We start from the raw sequence: 22,011 nt of genomic DNA on the forward strand, positions 1-22,011 counted from the left end.
ACAGATCTGCAACTGGGATATACTCCAACATCTAAACATGTGATCTAGTCATAGTATCTGGATTTGGCATGATGATTTTAGCTTTCATCTACAGGTTTGGGGCAATTCTCTCATTTAAAATGCTGTTTTGGGGGCACCTGGGCGGCTCAGTCAGTTAAGAGGCTGCCTTCGGCTCAGGTCATGATCCCAGGGTCCTGGGGTTGAGTCTTGCATCGGGCTCCCTGCTCGGTGGGGAGCCTGCTTCTCCCTCTCCCTCTGCAGCTCCCCCTGCTTGTGCTCTTGCTCGCTCTCTCTCTCTCTCCCTCTCTCTCTGTGTCAAATAAATAAATAAAATATTTATTAAAAAATAAGTAAAAATAAAAAACTAAATAAAATGTTGTTTTGTATCTGAGTAAAGATGCACGGTGTACCCCCTACGTATGTTGTAGGAATACTGACATCAGAAGACATCAGTTCTAGCCCTGACTCCAGTATTTACGGTGTAACCTTGAACAAGTCACTCGTTCTCTTTCAACTTTTTATTTCTAATCAGCAAATTAAGGCTGACATATGCTTTGACTATTTCTCAGGATTGTTCTCAGATTAAATGACCTAACTCATATGAAAGTTAATTGGAAAATTATGAAGATGAGCGATAGATAGATAGACCCTACTATTATCAATTTGCTACCAAAAAGTTCATCCATCTAAGGTGAACACAAATTCCTCTCACTAACCTTTGGGCCAATTATGGTGTCCTAGATCCCTTTTGCCTTTTCCTCTGCTCCAAGTTTCCCAGAAACAGATTGTCTATCAAGGTGCCAAAACCATCTTTCAGTGGCTGATTCCCAGAGTCAAGGTCAATCCCCTGGTCTTTCACTCCAAGCCTTACCCTCCGTGGGATTTCATCTCATAACTAGCATGACATCCTTCACAACAGCCTAAGTGAAGACAGAGATCCTGTATTCTCCCCTTTGAGTACTCTGCTCATTGCTTTAAAAAAAAAAAAAAAAACACTATGATCTCTACTCTGTTCCATAATACACTTTTAGCTTCTCTTCCCTTCAGTCTGAACCCTGCCTTTGATTTCATAGTAATGAAATCAATTACTATTTTTTTCTCATAGTGCTCAGAATCACTCAGATATTTTAAACTTTTTTTTTTTTTTTTTTTTTTGCCTATCCCACTAGATTGTAAGCTTAAAAGTAGAGGAGTGTGTCCTGTTCAGGTACTGAGCTTAGTACCACAAATGCCACAATGAACCAGTCCTAGCTTTATCATCTTGGGATATAACCAGTCTCTATATTTACAGTGAATTTAAAGATAACTCCAAACTTCCCACATTTTTTCCCAGAGCACATGGAGAGGAGCAAATTCACTCTCCTCCTTCTCCAGAATGACTCTTAAGACTTTCCTTGTCCTCAAAAGGCAAATGCATACATTATATACAGTGTTTAATCGATGAACATTACAGTCTCGTGTATGACTTACCTCGGCTGATGCTCCTGAGTTCTTCCACATTCTCACTTACCCTCACCTCCCAGCCCTGTCTTATTAACGTAAACGGGTTCACACCCATGGAGAATAGGTAAAAGTAATTATCTTTTACTGGTGAAAGCCTGCTATGATCAAGGCCCCTAACGCACATGATTTCCATTCCTCACCATAAACTTATTTTGCAAATGGGAGAGTGGAGACTCAAAAAGGTAAATTAACTTTATTCATACCATAAAGATAGTAAATATCTGAGCTAAGAATTCTTGAATTCCTTCTCAGGTCATTCTGACTCTGAAGACTGTAATATATTCCCTCACAGCTCAATATATTGACTTCCTTCACTATGTATTGACTTCCATAACCTCATTTGGGGGAGCTCATTTTAACATAAATCTGCATTCCATGATGCCTCCTAAACTCATCATTGCTCATGTTCTAATTCATAATAATTTCCTGGGATCACATTATGCTTTCTAGTTTCTCAGAGCCCTTTTACGTAAATGATTCCATTTGATGCTCATGGGAAATCTGAGGAATGCTGGACAGGTGTTCTAACATACATTTTACCATGAAAAATAAAGTCCTTAGGTTAAAGGATTGCTCAAGTTACCACAATAATAATTAGTAACAAAATCATGACTGGACTTTATGCCTCCTGACTCTACTCTCAGAGCTCCAATGGACCTATAATTACAGTTTAAAAGTTATTAGTACAGATTTCACAGTCAAGAAATTCAGGGGCTCAGGGAACCTGGGTGGCTCAGTCAGTTAAGCATTTGCCTTCAGCTCAGGTCATGATCCCGGGGTTCTGGGATTGCACCCCATATCACGCTCCCTGCTCAGTGGGGAGTCTGCTTCTCCCTCTGCCTCTGCCTTCCACTCCCCCCACTTGTGCTCTCTCTCTCTCTCTCGCTCGCTCATTCTCTCTCTCTCAGATAAATAAATGAAGTCTTAAAAAAAAGAAATTCAGGGGCTCATAATTGAGTACCTCTTGATCTGAAATGCCAATGCAAACAGCTCCATTTGGCATGATGATTTTAGCTTTCATCTACAGGTTTGGACAGAATCTTTCTTTTTTGTCATAATTGGACTTAATTTCTTCCTTAAAACCTTATTTCTGCTTGAGAGTACAACCTAGCCACACAAGGAAATGTAGTTAAATTCCTGATTACTCAAACAACATTTAGGAGTAAACACCTTAAAAAAAAAGATTTTATCCCTTTATTTGAGAGAAAAAAACAGAGAGAGAGCATGAGGGGAGGGATGGGCAGAGGGAGCCCAATGCCAAGCTCGATCCCAGGACCCTGGGATCATGACCTGAGCTGAAGGCAGACGCTTAACCAACTGAGCCACCCAGGTGCCCCTAGGAGTAAACAATTCTGACTGTTCCTCATTTTACTCTGGGCCTTTCCTTCTTTTACTTTTCCTCCCTCGCCTGGTGGCCTGTGTGAACCTCCTGACATAAGGTGCAGACGGTTGACCCAGATTCATTGGTACCTGCCCACACTGGCTTCAGGGAGATGTGGCTTAGCCAGCCTGGGCTTTGGACACTGACCTTGGTCTAAACCACATCCACTGCTTACTCGTGAGGCTCTTCTTTGGCACACAGTCCATTATGCACCCGTACCTATAATGGCCCTTTGGGCCCAACCCAACTTTTAGCCATGTCTCTGGACTTCGTAAGAACAACATAATTATAGGATGTTCTCTTGTGCTGCTCAGGGTGACAGGAGGTTCAAGAGCTATCTCAGGCCCTCTTATTGTCTTGAATGTTCTTTTCTAGGACATATCTCAGTGCTGTCCTGCATTGGCGTAGAGGACCTCTGCATCAGGCTTGTTGCCATCCCAGACCCAAGCTTAGAAGAAAACTGGGAGTTCCCTCCACTACTGAAGACCAGCAAACCCTCCAAGCATTTTTATTATCCAGTGCCCCTCTTCCAGTAAGCCTTGTTCAGTATCAACTGCATTCATGATGTATTTTAACAAAAGTTTATAGAGCACTTATTCTCTGTTCTAAATACTACTATGACTAACTCTATTTTATAGATGAGGATATAAGCCAAAGAGAGGATAATTACCTGCCCAGAATCACACAACTAGTAAGCAGCAGAGCTAGAATTTGAACCTTAGCAGTTAATAATGACAGATAATGAGTGATTCACATGAGTATATTAACCATGTCAGAGTAATGAGGGACCTTAACAAGATGCCATTTATAAAATTTACTCAAATGGTCTCAGAGACATAAAGTGCCTCACATAGACTAGTGCATTACACTTGCCTGGACTATGTGATGTCCCTAAGAACCTGTCCTTTTGGCATGGTTCTATTTACACATCAAGAGATACAGATGGCTCTTTCAGAGTGGGAAGTGGTGATTCTGTTGTATCATATTCTAGAATGTAACAGTATCAAGGCCAATAATAAATATTTTGTTTAAATTCAACACAGTCATGTGGATGATTACAGTATAGACAGCTCTTACTTAAATATATCTGACATTAATGACAGCTTTTGAAAAGAAGAAATAGTAAGACTATTTCAGAGAATATATCTGAACGTTTCTTCAATAACATAGAAAAATCAGTATTTTATCATCTCTAATATTTTGTGAAATTAAGCTTGGGCTGTAGATATGCTTCACAATTAAATTCCTTTTCCTGACACATGAGGTAATTTTTCTGGAAAACCAAAATGCTTGAAATATACTTAAAAAAAAACATGCATTGTAATAGATAACTTCATCTTCTGGGCAAAATAAAGTCACAGGGCCAGAATTACACTTCTATATGAGATAAACAAAGAAATGGACAATTGTTTTCAAGACAGTGGGCATCAGGCAAAAAAGAAGAGTGATCTCTGATGACAGGAAACAAATGAGACAGACCTTTTGCCCCCGTCACAGCTATGAGAGAGTTTCTGGCCTTTGGTGCAGATATGGAGAGTCAGGGGAAGTCAGCAAACTCCCTGATTTACGAAGATGGACCTGGGACACCAGAGAGACAAGGACAGCTAAAGTTCACAAGACAGAGTTCAGAGAAACAATTCTTTTCAGAGGAGAACTGAAGAGAGAGAGAACCCTGGAGATGTGTGGAACAGCGGCCTCAAGTATTCTCTTGGGTGCTGGGCAATTCACGCTCTGAGGAAACCAGACAAGGCTAGGGAAAGAAGCATCTAAGAGGATTAGAGGTAACAGTGCCCAGCACGCCCACAGAACCAGGCTGGAAAACCAAGATTCACAGGGCATTGGGCAGAATCATTATGAGGATCTTGCCTCAGTAGCGGGTTTCCTTATACTGAGCATTATTTGGGCTAATAAGTCTTAAACGAAAAACATCAAAAGACCAAACTCTTTCTAAGTCACTTAGCAAGACACAAGAATATTTATAGGAAGACAAAAATGTCCAGCAACCAACAAAGTTAAATAATGTCTGGCATCTAATAAAAAATACCAGTCACATGAACAAGGAAGAAAATAAGACCCATAAAGAGGAACATCAACAATTGAAATCAACCCTGAGCTGATACAGAAGCTAAAATTAAGACAGTTTATCATAACATATGTTCAAAAAGTTTGGTAGGGATATAAAGATAGAAGAATACCTGAATCAAACTTATAGAGATGAAAAAAGACTTAAACATGAACATCAAGTGTTGGCAATTATTTGTAGGAACAGGAATTCTCATACGCTGTCGGTGGGAATTTAAATGATATGATCACTTTGGAAGGCAATTTGATAATGTGATAAAAAGTTAAAAAATACCTACCATATGATCCAGTCATTCCATTCCTGGGTTCATCTGAGAGAAATGAAAGTATATGTCCATGCAAAGACATGGACATAATCATTTATAGAAGTTTTATTTATAAAAACTCCAAAATGGAAACAATCCAAATTTTCATCAATATGTGAGAGGATAAAGAAACCCTAGTATATCAATATGGAACACTACTCATCCATAAAAACGGACAAAGTATTCCTTTCCTCTACAACATGGATGAATTTCAAAATAATTATGCCAACTACAGAGACTAGACAAAAAATACTGTATGATGCTATTTATGTTAAACTCTAGAAAATATAAACTAATCTATAGTGACAGAACACAGATTAGGTTTTCTGGGGTCAATGTGGAGGTCAAGGAAGGTTGGGAAGAAGAGATCACCAGGAGCTATGAGAAAATTTGTATCCCTGATGGATAGGTTCATCATCTTGAGTATGATGGTAGTTTCATGAGTGTATACATGTGTGGTAACTTTTCAAGTTGTCTACCTTAATATATTCAGCTTATTGTATGTCAATTGAATATTAATAAAGCTGCTTTGAAAAGCTACATACACAAAAAAAGAATGAAAGAAACAGTTTCACATGAGAAGATTTTCTAGCACACAATAGGAGCAGTTAAATTTTATTTAGCCCTTCACCTCTTCCTATCCTTTGCACTTGTGTTGTTAATCATATAAAATCAGTTGTATTTAAGGAAATTTGACAGTGAGTGTGATATTATTTTCCATTATATGGAAAGTAAATTTATAGGAATTTTCTCCATATTTATTTTTTTAAGATTTTATTTATTTGAGAGAGAGAGAGACAGAGTGAGAGAGAGATCATGAGCAGGGGGGATAGGTAGAGGGAGAAGTAGACTCCCTGCTAAGCAGGGACCCTGATGCAGGGCTCGATCCCAGGACCCTGGGATCATGACTTAAGCCAAAGGCAGATGCTTAACTGACTGAGCCACCCAGGTGCCCTCTCCATATTTATTTTTAAGTAAATAATCAAATGTGCTCAAGAATAAATCATGCTCAATATTTTACATTCAGGCCTTTCTATCAGAAGATAATGACCTAAATTTCCAGGATCACAATATGTATTCAATATCTATGCCAGAACTTATTGGAAAAATATATAATATAATTTAGTAATGTACATTTGAAGAAAAAGTAAAAGAAAATGTTTTTAAAAAGTAGAGTTAGGGCATAATGATCAGATTTCTGAGAAAATTTTGAGGTTTGTATATTTTTTATGGTAATTTTTTCTCTGTAATAGAGCATTAAAGCAATTTAGAATTTTACATTATCTTGGGACAATAGGCCTAGACATCTGTGGAATCTTAGGTGTGAATTGTCACTAGGGATTTTCATACTTTTTACCAGAAGATAATGTGGTGGAAAATGATCAGCTTCACAGAATATTTCCAATGGATAACAGAATCACTTCTACAAGATCAGTGAGTATCCTATCATGTGAGAAGAGGCTCCTAATAAGTTTTTCCTTCTTCTAGTCTCTTCTTCCTATAGTACATTTTCATATTGTTTCCAGAGTTCCAGAAGTAAAGATTTGACCACACCACCCTTATAGTCTAAAACCTTCCATGATTGTGCAGTATTTAAGGCCTTAAAGTACATGCATCATTATTTTTCACGACTGCCTCTACCTCCTATGCATTCTTATATTTAGCTAAAAAGAACTTAGAAATATTATTCTTTTATTTATAAACACATATGTATTCACATTATTCTCACTATGTTTTATAAAGACTATGCCTCTGCTGTGTTGGGGAATGGATTGGAGGAGAGTAAGAAGGAATAAAAACCATAGCGTTAACCCTTGTGAGAGATGATAGTGACTTCAGGTTGTCTGATAGCAATCAGTATATAGGGGAACTCTCTGCAGACAGCTCTCCTTCCATGTTCCCACCTAAAGACTTCCTAAATAATATTGAGACCCTACAGCAATGTCATCTCATCTATAAGTTTTTCCCAATTGCCAAGACAGATTCCTTTTTCCTTTCCACTTTGCTCACTTATTGCTCTATACATACTTCTACGCAGTACTTTCCCCAGTTCAGAATAATCGTTTCTGATCATGCTTTATTTCCCATAACCTTCTCAGAAACTGGAATAAAGCTACTTAATATGTTGGTCAGGGTCCCCTCGGGAAAAACATGTCACACTCAAAAGGAATAATTGAAGAGAGTTTAACCACAGGACTCTTACAAGGTACGAATAGAGATACATAAAATCACCAAGGGTTAGGGAAGCACCACTAGGCAATCTTAAGAAGCTATTAGTCTTCTAGGCCTGAAGGGGCAAGGGAAGAGGGCAGTTACCAGAATCCAGGCTGAGCTGTAGCTACGACGCCTCCTAGTAAATGCTTCCGTAGAGGAACCCAGCCACTGACAAACTTCTCTTGGAAGGGAGCACAGAAACATAAATGCTGACTTCATTCTCCACTGGTCTTCTGAAGGCAAAGGACACTGGCAGACACAATTTTTGAGACTGGCCTCCCAGGCACAAGGTGGGTCATATGGGTGGAGAGTGGACCTGGAGAGTGAATGCACAGCCACCAGCACTGTAGGACATGGAAAGTGGATGAGTGTGATCAAACCAACAAGTGGACACATGAATCCACGCTTGGAAAGAGAATAGAAACTTGGAGAGAGTTTTCATGTGGATTTTATTGTCTGACTACAACGGGGCACAATGGCAGCTAAAAATTAAATTCTAGGGGTGCCTGGGTAGCTCAGTCGGTTGTCTAACTCTTAATTTCAGCTCAGGTCATGATCTCAGGGTCCCGGGGTCGAACCCCATGTCCAGCTCCTCACTTAGCGGGGAGTCTGCTGGAGGTTTTCTCTCTCTCTCCCTCTGTCTCTCTCCCCGTGCTTGTGCTCCCCCATTTTCTCTCTCTCTCTCTCTCTCTCTCTCTCTCAAATAAATAAATAAATAAATCTGAAGAAGAGGGAAGAAGAAGAAGAAGAAAGAAAGAAAGACAGAAAGAAAGAGAAAGACGAAAGAAAGAAAGAAGAAAGAAAGAAAGAAAGAAAGAGAAAGAAAGAAAGAAAAAGAAAGCATTCACTTACATTTATTAATGAGTATACTTACATACTGTCTTTCAGAGAAAAGAACATATTAGAATTTTGGATGTAGGAGGATCTGTCTTGCAGAATAATTATTATTTTTTCAGCTTTCTTCAGAAAGAAGAAAGAAAGAAAGAAAAGAAAGAAAGAAGAAAGACAGAAAGAAAGACAGAAAGAAAGAAGAAAGAAAGAAAAGAAAGAAAGAAGAAAGAAAGAAAAAGAAAGAAAGAAAAAGAAAGAAAGAAAGAAAGAAAGAAAGAAAGAAAGAAAGAAAGAAAGAAAGAAAGAAAGAAAGAAAGAAAGAAAGAAAGAAAGAAAAAGAAAGAAAGAAAGAATAAAGATTAAATTCTAAGTCTTTGGAAAATCTGTGTCAGGGCCTCATGAAGAGTTTTCTTAAGACCATCTACATCAGAACTGACTGGATCACACAGAATTGTAGACACTATATCAGGCCTACTGAATCAGCATCTCTAGGAATAAGACCTAGAATTTGAGTTATTAACAATCTCCCCAAGTAATTCTGATGCATTTCTCTTTTTTGTTTTGTTTAGAGAACCACTGATCTTAAGCTTTTTAGAGTTATAAACTGCAGAAAATTGGAGGCAATTTTCTCCAATTTATCACTTTACATTGGTTTTAAACTTTTTGATAAACCCTACCCCGTAGTTAAGGTGTAAACCTTATTTTGGAGATAATGTGAGACAAGCAAAATGCTCATTGCAAAAAATTTCCAGCCTCTGAGCCCCTTGGGGTAAACGGTCACTGAGATTGGAAAGAAATCTGCATCGAAGAAGTGATTTTTTTGCCTCTTCTCTTCTGTGCAGAGTGTAACTCAAGATTGTCTCAACTCCTCAGCCCTTTGTCACAAACAAGTGGTCTGGAACCAAATTTAGTCATTACTATGCACCCTAATCCCAGAAGTTCCACAGCAAAGCATGCTCACTTTCAAGAAGCTTAATGTTGGTGATACTTCATCAGGTATTATTAGCAAATGGCCCCCCTACCAAACACATCATTAGAAGCAATGTTATCGGAAGCAGCAAGTACCAACTTGAGGATGACAGCCCAGTTCCCAACAGAGCACCACTGGGGACTCTTTATGAGGTGGTGGGATGCGAGGATGAATGCACGGAGGGCGGGCCACCTGTGGGAGCGGAAGCAGCCAGCCCCCTCGACCATGGCTCTGCAAACCAGTTCACTGACGAAATAGCCAGGGTGGGAACTAGAGCTGCAGGCCATCAATATCAAAATATCGGGATCTTTTTCCTTTTTGTCACCTAGACAGAAAGAAAAAAATGTGTGGAATTTGTTTTTAACATCAGGAAAATAGGATCTATGCTATCAAAGAATTAGCTTCCTCTCATGATAACTGAAGCACCAATAAAATTATTCCATACCTTATTAAACCTAGTCAGGATGTCCTTACGTGTTATCTCAGGGGGGCATTCTGAAGGCCTGTGAAATTAACAAGTGCTTGGGAATATTTTCCAAACATATTAGCGGGTTATAATAGTAATATCATTACCTGGTACATATTGAGTAGTTACGGTGTTCCATGCATGTCTTACTTCATTTAATTGTTTTAACAACAATCTGATGTTATATGTGTGATCCTATTTTTCTCTTATTTTATAGATGAATAAACTGAGACTTATAAAAACTTTGGCTTACATTGTCAAGAACCCATAGTTTGTAATTGCCAGAGTTAGAATTCTAACTGAACAATTACAGATCCTATCTTTTGAAAAAAAGTCATTCTCTACCGTGCGATATGTATCAACTTTAGGTTCTCAAAGATGAGTTAAATTCTAGAAATGTTTACACTGCCTTTTAAATAGACTTTCAAAGTAATAAGGGGAAAGTTACCTATGTAAGAACCATGGAGTAAAATCATAGTTTGGAGTCAAACCACTGTTCAAACAGCAATTATGGTAATAATTACCTAGAGGACTTTTGTATTTCAGAAATACTGCTACGAGAAGTTGAGAGAATGTGCATGGAATACCTGTGTCAGTGTAAATAATCATTAAATGGTGACCATTATTTGATGGATTATGTAATCTTCATATTAAAACTCAAGGGGCATTTTAAAAAGTGGATGCATTCACTTACATTTATTAATCAGTATACTCACATACTGTCTTTCAGAGAAAAAGAACGTATTAGAATTTTGGTTGTAGGAGGATCTGTCTTGCAGAATAATTATTATTTTTTCAGCTTAAAATGTATGTCAATTTACCTTCGATTTAAATTAAATTTTTACTCTCTCATTGAGATTGTTAAATTTGAGGCCACATCTCAAGACAGTGGTTGGAGAAGCAGCTGTGAAAAATGACTATAGCAGAAGTACAGGTGTGCTCTTAGGATGTTTAGGTGGAATGAGATGCAGTTAAACAGAGCTGAGGGAGTCAAGAAGGGACTTTGAAACAATGAGGTTATTAATGTGGATCTCGTGAACCAATGGGAGGATGATGTCAAATGTGAGGGGAGAAAGATTATGACCCATGTATTGAAATCACTGAAGCAGAGAAGGGTCGTTGGAGTCAATGGGCAAGAGCAATAAAGATAAAGAAAATCCTTAGCTGAGTTTCTGGAGGACCGAAAAGAAGTTTGTAAGCAGCGATAGGAAGCAAGGGATATGCTAATTACCTAACCCAGGTAAACCTCACAGGCCTGTTTTTCTGCCCTTGGATTCCCAAGTTATGCTAGAGAGAGTTCTATAACAAAAAAACTGGTTCCATCACAGGCTCAGCAGAAACCAGCCCCTGAGGGATGGCTACTGTTCAATGCTCTCATTTGTCTCTGAATTGATTGAATTTGCATAAGGTTGTTTCAGTCCCTTAAGAACAGAGCCCCAACTCATAGTTATTTTCTGTAAATAAGCGAGATCAAAAGGAGTGGCGGTGAGCTTCCTCAGTCTCTCCTGTTCTTCTCCAAACTCCTCAACTTCGGCCATGTTCTCCTCCCTCCCTCCCATGTAGGTGAAGAAGTAATTTCAGGGCTCATTCAACAGTAACCTCCTTCCATCCCTTCCACATCCTCCGAAAGCTTGTCCCCAAATCTCCTACCTTTCCTCCTCTCTGGCTTTGCTCTCTCGCTCCTGATCTTGCTCCCCCTCCCCTAGTCCCTCAGACTGGAAGACAGCAGCCCCGCGGACAGGTAAAGCTCCCACCACACCACCGCCCTGACCCTGTGCCCCTCCCCTGCTAGAGGTCTCCAAAGCTCACGCTCAGAAGAGAAGCCTCCATTTCCTTTTTCTTTTCCCGTTTGCTCCACCGATCTACTGAATTGCTCTTTCAGAGGTGTGATAATAATCTGCCGAATGGAAGATATCTCTCTTCCTTCTTCACCTTTAACTGCTCTGTGAGATCTTTTTCATCATAGAGCTCCTCCAGCGCCTTCCACGCTGCTGCGCTCAAATTGCTCCCTCCCCGACTGCTCTTTGGGTTGTTATTTCTCTTCCTGCTCCCAAAACAGACGTTTCCAATGTCTGTCTTCGGTCCCCTTACCTGTTCTCTCTATCTTCTTTCTCTGAAAAGCCACCTGTAGAAGCCTGACTTTAACGATCATTTTTAAGCAAATGGGTATGTTGACCATTACCTACATCACAAGCTTTCTGTCACTTCAGAACTCCCTTCTGATCATCTCCAGCAAGATGCCCTACGAGCACCACACACGGGCCCCACACCCTTCTCACCTCACACAGCACCACAACTCTGGGACTCTTAGGTTGCCTACATAGCTGCTCTTCCCTCACAATCGAACAGATGCTAAATCCTGTGGATTCTACCTCACTAATATCTCAAACAACCACTTCTGTTTCTGTTGGCACTCTTCACTATCTTTCATCTGGTAGCAGACAATACCTTTTAAACATTACCTTTAGAAGTGGGGATGCAAATTTAAAAGTTTAGAATCTTATGAATAGAGGTAGGCAAACAAATCTTCAAAACTGGGGTTTCCTCAGGACACCTGGGTGGCTCAGTCGGTTGAGCATCTGCCTTTGGCTCAGGTCATGATCTCAGAGTCCTGGGATCCAGCCCTGGGTAGGGCTCCCTGCTCAGTGGGGAGCCTGCTTCTCCCTCTACCCCTCCCCCTACCCTCCTTCTCTTCTCTCTCTCTCTCTCTCAAATAAATAAAATCTTAAAAAAAACCTGGGGTTTCCTCACTCCGACATCCACTTTGAACTCCTTTCCAGTCTCTGACTCTAGCCCAGCCATGAACAACAAGCTTTCAGAAGTATTGCAAAGGAGGGAACATACTTGAGATTCCTGGGACGTTTTTATTCTTTACCTACTCGGCAACATTCAGAGACTCTCTTAGATTTTATGTCACCCTCTGGCTTCCCAGAATCCCCCAGCCAGGACTGCCCTCTCCAGGCACTGTCCCTGACTGCTTCTCTAGTCCCTTTTTAATTAAATTAAGTCTTTTTTTTTTCTTTTGGAATCATATTATAGAAGGAGCTTGAGATTTGGAGCCAGAAAGGACTAATATCAAATTTGGTCATGGTTTGCAACCTACTGACTCCGAGACTTTGGGGAAACAGGATGTAATATTTCTGTTCAGGTTTTTGTTTGTTTGTTTTTATTTTACAATCTGTGAGAAGGGATGATAACACCTACCTGAGGTAGGTAAATAACACCTACCTCACCGATTACTGAGGATCAAATGAAGTAGTGTGTGTAGGACACCTGCCACACAAACCCTCAAGAAACACTAACTCCTCCCAAGCTGACATCAGTTTGTATGAATATAATATAATGTCTGGTCCTATTTGATGGTACCCCTTCTGGAGTAACAACATGGTGTCTTTCAGACCATCCCTGAGTGAAGGTGCATTTCTGGTGAATACAGCTGTCAGGTAAGAAGGTTCTTCCTACCACCCTTTAAAACAATTCCTCTTTTGCTTCTAACTTTATCATTCCCGTGACAAAATGGATGACTTCTGTTATGTTCAAACGTTTTTTTATTAAAAAGCTTCAAAATGTCATTTTTTTCCTAACCTCATGAAATCAGGAGCAGAAACGACTTGGAAAGAAGGACTCTGCCAGTCAGGTTGCCTGAAAGCTGGAGGGGTGGGTTTTGGGTGAGAGGTGGCGACGTTGTCAGACAGATGGCAGGGGACAAACTGAGAGGCACAAAGGATGGGCTGGCAGCCTCAGGTACCCCTTTCTCGTAGCCAAGATTCAGGGAGATTTGGGGGTGTGAAGAGGAGTGAAAACCCAGGTGGACAGTCTTTCTTAACTAGCACTAATTAATTAGTCTTGGCTGAAAAATTCCCACTTCTACATAAAAGAACACTGCAGATCACACAGGGCTGTTTGTTCAAAGATTTTGGATTCAGTTTGGCCATTCCCGGCAGCAGTGGGCACTATGTGTGACACTTTCCCATCTCAAAATTTTTGTTTTGAATGTGAGCATCCAATTCAGAATCTAGGAGCTTTTTACCACCGATAAAATTCTCTGAAACTAATGTGGACCCTGTTGAATTCCAGGTAAGTTACATTTCTGTAATTCTATCTTTCTTTATCACTTACTATTTTTTCTTCCTCAGCATCGTGTTCCATATGTGACCTAACCTAGCAGAGTCTTTGGCACAGTGGTCAGGACATAGGCTGTGAAGCCAGATGGCTGTCTAATGGTCACTCTACCACTTATCAGCCATACAACCTTGGGCATGTCATTTAACTTCTCCCTGCTCTAGTTTTCTCATATGTAAAATGGGAATAATAATACCAACTTCACAGAACGATGAACAAGATTAAACAAATTAATATATCTAAAGTCCTTAAATCATGCCTGGCAAATAGTTTTAAGTTTGCTCCTAGGCTGGCACAGAATAAATGCTATACGTCTAAGTGCTAGCTACTCCTGTTGCTAGAAGCTGTCAGAGTAAATTCCACACGCTCTACTATTACTTTAAAAACAGTACACTGATCTATCATCTCAGAGGGGTTTATTCAAGTGTGCCAGATAAATGTCTAAATACACTTACTCATCAAATGAAGCATGAATTTACTCTGTAAGTTGAAGCAAAGCACAGCGAAAACAAACATTTTATTTTTTAACAGAAAATTGTTTAAGTTTCCGCAACTTGATATAGAATTAAAATAGCTTATAAAAGCATTTGGCAGTCTCTGCTGTTGATCAAGTTCAGAAGCAATGTGAGAACAAAATAAAATGATTATTCAATGGATTATTGATTCACTCAATAAGTGATTACCGTATGCCTTGCCCAAAGGTTTGAAGAAGACATAATGAAAAAATAAGACCAATTTCCTACCTTTTTGGAGTTATAATCCAGTAAAGAAAAGTCAGATAGATAAATAATTTAAAAATCACAGCACGGGCACAGTGATAGACAAGTGTGCAATAATGTGGGAACATGGGAAGTGATTTGTATATGGGGGGGGGTGTTTGCTCATGGTTTGGGCTGGCTGTTAAAGGCAAACATTTATGCTTCCCCTAAGCTGGATGTCTGTGAATAGAGGGGGAAAAAAAAGAAACCTTGGCATCAATATTCTTTCATTCTCATACTTAAACATTTTTCAGTCAAGCCTGGGAAAAAATATAATAACAAGCCTATAGGCTTGATCCCAAGACACAAAGCTTTCAAAGTCTTCAAATTTAGTAGGAAAAAGTTAATTATACCAAGGAATATTAGTGCATTATATCAATACAACATTGTAGTTAATATTTTGAGTGTCTAGGGAAAAGAAGTTCCAAAACTTTACTGGCAAACTGTAGACAGACCTTCAGGGAAATGATATGAGAATATTTTCCGTGATTCTTATGTTCTCCCTGGACTAATGTGATCTATCAGGGCCCCCATGTAGTAATTAGTGCCATAGAAATACACAGTAGACACTCAGTGAGATAGGAAGATAGATCATTCCTAGGAATTGTTCCCACAGTAAGTCACTCAATCCCCTTCACACAACCATTCACATCCTCCCTGGTCAAGGGAGAAGTCAGGAAGCAGAGACAGCACCTGAGTCTCATTCAACATTGTCCAATCATGATGAATCAACTCTCTTCTTCTTCAAATGAAAACCTGCAAGAAAGTAAGTTCAAAAAATATAATACAACTTGAACAATATTAAGTGGATTTTAGAATGTATAAATACCTTTTAAAAGTTTCTTAAACTTGACTAGATGCAAAACACAAATTAAGGTGTTTGTTAAATAGCAGGTTTCACAGTACAACCTCAAGACATAAACTGCCAGTAGACATAAATACTTTATTAAAGCTAAGATTTGTGGTTATCATCAGGTTCTCAACTCTGACACTTCCATACTAAGTGTGAGCTTAGGAACTTAGGAAGATAGAATCCTGAGAGCTCAATCACAGGAAATTTTGAGTTAGCACCGTGTGGTAATTGGTTCACCCTGATCCTAACAATGGCACCAAAGCTCAAATTATAGATATCATAATTAAAGAAGTCAGTCACCTACCACAGCCAATTAGGAAACATAATGCAAAGAGAGATCCCATCCATAAAAACAAAATTATAAAATACAACGGAAGAAATTTGACAAGAAGTGGGCAAGAGCTAATATAAGGAAAACGATAAAATGATATATATGTATTTAAGATAAAGACGCGAGAACCGGAGAACTTTATCATGCTCTGCACACAGTAGCTAAGGCATCATCCTTCTCAATCCTATTATGCCCGTTGCTATCTAAAAGGTCAGATGCAAAGAAATATCTTTGTCTGAAACCACCAAATGTCTTATTTCCTTGTTTGCTTACTTATGTCTTCTAGGCTAAAATAAGGTTGTGAAAACAAGTGATTTATTTTTATGTTTACTCCTGTCTGGCACACTCATAAAAAGCTTTAATATGTAAAGAGTTCTTATAACACAATATATAAGATGAATTCTTGTGCAGAAAAATAATTAAAAGCATCAAGACTCATAAATAATAAATAAAATTTCTAATAAATGAAAAAAGTTAAACTTCAATAAAAACTCAAAATATAAATTGAAAATACATGGAATAGCATCTTGGGCTCCAGTTTTTGTAAAATATTGGTAATATGTATCAAAAGAATTTTAATTTTGTATTCTCTTTGAGCCAGTAATTCTACTTCTTAGGAAGGAATAGGAGAGTCACAAAAAAAAAAAAAAAAGAAAGAAAGAAAGAAAGAAAAAGAAAAAAAAAGTATGTTTAAGGATCCTCAATACAGAGTTCTTTCTGAGAGTAAAATGGAAAAACCACCTAAATAACCACAAATGGGCTGCTGGGTAAATAAGTCATGCTACAGCCATACAAAGTAATAATATGAAGCTATTAAACACTGTTTTCAAAGAATATGAAAAGTCTTAGAAATTTCTGTCATCAGAAAAATTGATGACAAAAAAAAATCCCCCAGACAGAATGCAATATTGCCTACGTAGTATTATCTTAATTTGGAAGTATGTATCTGTGTAAAAAAAATATAAAAAAATTGGGGGCACAAAGACAAATTAACAATGATTTTCCTAGGGTGTTGGAAATTTTGTTTCGCTTCATATGCTTTTCTTTATTTTTCATAACATCTACGGTAAAAATTACATTAATTTTATAATTTTAAAAGTCAATTAAAGTTGTTATTTTTAATTGCCAATTGGCTTATTTAAAAATATAACCCAGAACTTCAGCTGTTCAGATTACAGAGGACATATTATAAAAAGGAATGTTGTCTGATATGTGTGGTCTAATTGTTTCGTTAGAGAAAATTCACTCTCATATTCCTACCTCATTTTAGATTGAACCATGATTTTTATATTGTCTTCTTTTTTTCTTCCTTTTTTGGGGGGCATATTATGGTAGTCCATTTAATTCTTCCATATGTTAAAATGCAAGCATTTTATTAGCATGCTTTGTTACTATGGGCCCAAATTCTTGCTGTAGAAAGAAATAGTAAAGTATGATCCATGAACATGGATGGTAACTGAATGCTCAGTTAGTCACATTAGAGTTACATTTCCTCAGCATAGAACCCAGATATCATAGTTGCTTTAGATCTTCTGGATGTCAAAACATATCTACTCTCAGCTTCTCGATGATAACAAAAGGTAATCCTTGAGCATTTAGGCTCAGAAGAATTTATCCCGCGTGTCATACACCTTTTTTGGTGTCATACACCAGTATCATTGATACTGGATGAACCTAGGTGAACATAGATACTGTTTTAAATGTGGACTCAATGAGGTAAGTGACACATCAACAGAAAATTTACTCATCCTTTCTGTTTTAACACCTCACAGGCACTTTCATCCACCAAGTTACAGACTTCCTTCCAAACGTCATTGTCCATGTCCATTCTCATTTCTGAATTCAGTATAAAGGACAAAGTTCTCACCACATTCACCTCACTCCACATAGCCACACTTGCATCACCATGATCTTCTCGAATCCATCTGTGGCCACTGCTGAGATAAACCAAGATTTTTAGACATAAAATAGCCCTGTCTAGTAGAATATCCAGATTAAACCCACTTCTAATCACATGGGGCTTAAGCTGTTCACTGAGTCTCAGATGACATATGTGATATCATCCTCTGGTTTGGAAACCACAATTCTGATATAATCTGGACTGTGCTATGCAACTTTAAACATAATGAATTCGAAGGCCATCATTTTTCCCTAGACCATACTGAGGAAACTCTCTCTCCCCTCCTGCCAGAATCCTGGTATTACCACCACAACCTTAAAATTGGCTTCAACAGAGTCATCTTTTCAGTCACGATTTCAGGTGTCTAAAGAAATAAGTTCCTATTCTGCAGAGTCATATATTTTTTTCCTTTCAGTTTATCAAAATAATAGCAAAGACAGGTTCATTAGCAAAACTTTTCTCCAGAATACTGATGGCCCAAGCTATACCAAGTCAGCTGGTGGGGAAACAAGTCATCCCACGTGGAAAGTGTCATAAACTGGTTCTTCTAGGTAGGGAAGCATAAGGCAAGGATTAAGGTGCTAACACATTTTCAGAGGTGCCAGCTCTGTGGGGAAGGTAACAGGAAAAGTGAAGCGAAGCAAAGGAAGGAGAAAGGAAGTGCACCATGATGTTGTTACTACACTGGTTTCTGCTTAACAATGAACCATAGACAAGTTGACTTGTCTTTGTGTTACTTGGCACTCAAAATTTGTCTGTAGGGTTTGCAAGAAGAAAGCAAGCCTCTGAGGAGTCAATGAAGAAGAGAAAGAAAAGGAAAGGAATTTATTTGCCCGACACCTTCCAATCTCCTTTTCCCTTTTGTCAAGGGTCACATCACCGACAGCCACCTCCTCAGGTGTCAGTCTGCATTGTACAACATTTTGATGGCCACCGAGGAAGCCGTGTGGTGAGGATTTTCATCTAAGTCAGAAAGCAGAGGAGAAAACAACACAGGGAGAATACTGATAAGGAAAAGGAAGGAACATGTAGGAATCTGAAAAGTGATTGTGAGATTTGTGTCTCCAAATGAAGACAATGTCATCTATACAGTTTTCTCACATGCACAAACTATAAAATTTCATGTTTAACTATTTGCATTCCAAAACTGAATTATACTTTGTGTTAAGCATATTAGAAATACAGGAATTTAAGATGTATAAGAAATGGAATAGGAATTACATATCTTAATGAAGTATGAATTAATATCTTAATAAAAATCCATATATAAAAATACAAATTATATCAGTAAAAACTATTTTCTTTTTTGGATAGAAAAATTACAAAAGTGTTCAAAAATACTTTTGAAGAAACGACAGCAAATCCATAATTTTTCTATGAAATCTTGTATCTAAAATTATATTGTTCATGTCAAAATATAGTTTTAAAGTAAAATTTTAAATTTATAGAATAAAACATGTTGAATTCGGAATTTCTGATGTGCTCTGTTATGCCGCCATTATTAATATGATAAGTAATAGGAAAAAAATGTTGCTTATTGTATCAGTAAAATAAATCACTTTATATTTTGTGTCTTCAGTTATAATATATGCAATACAATGTTAATTTAATAGAACTTGGAAAATTTAAAAAGGTATAAATAGAGCAATACAATCACCAACCCATACTCTAACCGATTATAACCCTTCTTAATATTTTGTTTCAAGCCTTTTATTTAGACATACATATTTTACATAATCAAATATTTAAAATGATATTAAAATCAATGTATAATTTTGAATCTTTTTCACTTAACATTATATGCTAAGCATTTGCCCATGTTAATCTCTGAAAAGAACAATTTAAATGGTTATGTAATCTCTCTCCATTATACTGTATTCCATAATGTATTGAACCATTCTCTTGTTAGATACAAATTGTTTCTGTGTTTTTATTATTAGAAGTAATATTATGATGCACACTATTGTCTGAATTTTGATTATTTTTAGAGGTCAATTCATAGGAATATAAAAGCCAAAGAATATTAATTTCTGAGAGAATTATTAATGTATATTGCCATGTCTTTTCCCAGAAATAGTATTTATATTTACATTCCTATCAGAGCACTGTATGGAAATGCCTCAGTGCAAAGGCAGATCCCACAAATTTTCATGTTACACTTCCATAATAAAAGTCCAGTTAATGGGGACCCCAGTTAAGCGTCTCTCTGTTAGATTCACTCCAGCAGCTAAACCTGCCCGCGGTAGAGGCCTTTTTTTTTTTTCCCTGCTCAGATTAGGCCCAGGCCCACCTCGCCGGTCGCAAGACAGTCTCGGAGGTCCTATCCATTTACTTTGGGTCCCTGACGGCGAGCAGTGGCGGCAAGCACCAAGGTTTGGCTTCAGCATCGACTGCTGATGCCACTACTTGTTCAAGCACCATGCTGTTTACTTCAATGTCAAACGCTTCTACTTCTGCTGCTACTACTGGGCTCTTTTGGTTCTCCAGCAACTTCGACTGGAACATTTGGTGGCATAACTTTGGGATTTGGATTAAAATTCCCTGGAGCAGATGGAGCAGCTCATACTGCTTCTACTACAGCATCAACGACGACCACCACCACTGTCACCACCACCACCACTACTACCACAACCACCAGTGGCTTTACCTTGAACCTAAGGTCACTGACATCATCTGGGATTAATAACATTGTTCCAGTTGGTATTAATTCCCTACCATTTACTTCGACTGTTAATGCAATTGAAACTCCCGTGATGACATATGGTCAGCTGGAGGGTCTGATAAACAAATGGGGCCTTGATTTAGAGGATCAAGAGAAGTACTTTCTTCACCAGGCCACTCGGGTCAATGCTTGGGACCATACACTGACTGAGAATGGTGAGAAGATTACTACTTTACATGGAGAAGTGGAAAAAGTGAAACTGGATCAGCAGAGGCTGGAACAAGAATTGGATTTTATCCTGTCACAGCAGAAGGAACTGGAAGATCTCTTGACCCCTTTAGAGGAGTTTGTGAAGGACCAGAGTGGGTCTGCTTATCTGCAGCATGCAGATGAGGAGCATGGAAAGACTTACAAATTAGTAGAAAATATAGATGCTCAGCTGAAACGAATGGCCCAAGATCTCAAGGATATTATCGAGCACCTGAATACATTTGGAAGTCCTGCTGACACTATTGACCCGCTTCAGCAGATCTGCAAGATCCTGAATGCTCATATAGACTCTCTACAGTGGATTAATTGGAATTCAGGCATGCTGCAAAGGAAAGTAGAAGCGGTAACACGGATTTTTGAGGATCATCATCGTGCAGAGCAAGAACACAATATCAGAATTGCTTTTGATTGAATGACCGTATCTTCAGCATGTTGTTTTGGGATTACACATTATCTACAAATTGTGATGATGTGAAATAGAGTAGTATTCACAATTAACTACTTAATCTTTGGTTGCAATGAAGTTTGCATGTGGTTGTTTTTTTTTTTTTTTCCATTTAAATACTGTGCTGTTGAGAATTAAACTGTAGTTTGGCTTTTAGTATTAGCAAATCATAACTGTATTAGCCCTCTTGGCTCTAGGCAGCAACCTGTTAGATATTGACTCCATGTGTGTAATTCGTATCTTAAATTCTCCTAGATTCCATATTCTATCAGCAGCACACATTGTCTTTCTTCCTTTAACTGGATCATCGAGAAATGTTTGCCAAGAAATAGATGCCAGCCAGCCTTTACTGGATGCCTGTTACCTTTCAACATATAGTGCTAGATACTGTAGTCTTTTTCCTCAAAGGAACTGACTGTCTAGTTTGAGATATAATTAATGCCATTCTGTATGAAAACAGTATAGATAATACAAAGAAGTGCGTTATTAATTACAGAAAGTGTGCTATAGAAATTCAGAGAAAAGGAAACATTAGAGTGGATTTAGGTCTTGAATTAGGTTATTTTTGAAAGGGTAAGGTTCAGACAATTCATTTATTTTTGATGTACAGATAACTTGGTATTTTATTTGGTTTCAGCGTATGACTTATAGTTGCTGGCTTTTGTGTATTTGTTTGTTTTTCAAGAAAAAGCCTTGTTTTTAGCTTGGGAACAGTCTGATCTCTTGTGTTGCATGTTTTACCTAAGTCATAAATAAAGGTGATATTCTAAAAAAAAAAAAAAAAAAAAAGTCCAGTTAATGAAGTACCACCTAACTCTAAATTTTGATGCAAATTTAAGTTTCTCCACAACCCACTGAAATCCTGGAATAGGAAGGAGGAATGAACTGAAAGATTTCTGATTTTCCCTCTCACAGGAA

The 22,011-nt window shown here is 38.2% G+C and overlaps 1 protein-coding gene across 1 annotated transcript; it reads left to right on the forward strand.

Moving 5' to 3' along the window:
• Nucleotides 1-9,291: 9,291 nt before the first annotated feature.
• On the forward strand, nt 9,292-21,624 carry LOC113929499 (nuclear pore glycoprotein p62-like). Its single transcript, XM_035727523.1, is given in 3 exon segments — nt 9,292-9,549; nt 19,995-20,185; nt 20,187-21,624. Coding segments are annotated over 3 exon segments (1,323 nt in total). The 3' UTR covers nt 21,061-21,624.
• The last annotated feature ends 387 nt before the right edge of the window (nt 21,625-22,011 follow it).

The sequence above is a fragment of the Zalophus californianus genome, chromosome 5 (assembly GCF_009762305.2).
Source record: "Zalophus californianus isolate mZalCal1 chromosome 5, mZalCal1.pri.v2, whole genome shotgun sequence".
NCBI classification, from domain to species: domain Eukaryota; kingdom Metazoa; phylum Chordata; class Mammalia; order Carnivora; family Otariidae; genus Zalophus; species Zalophus californianus.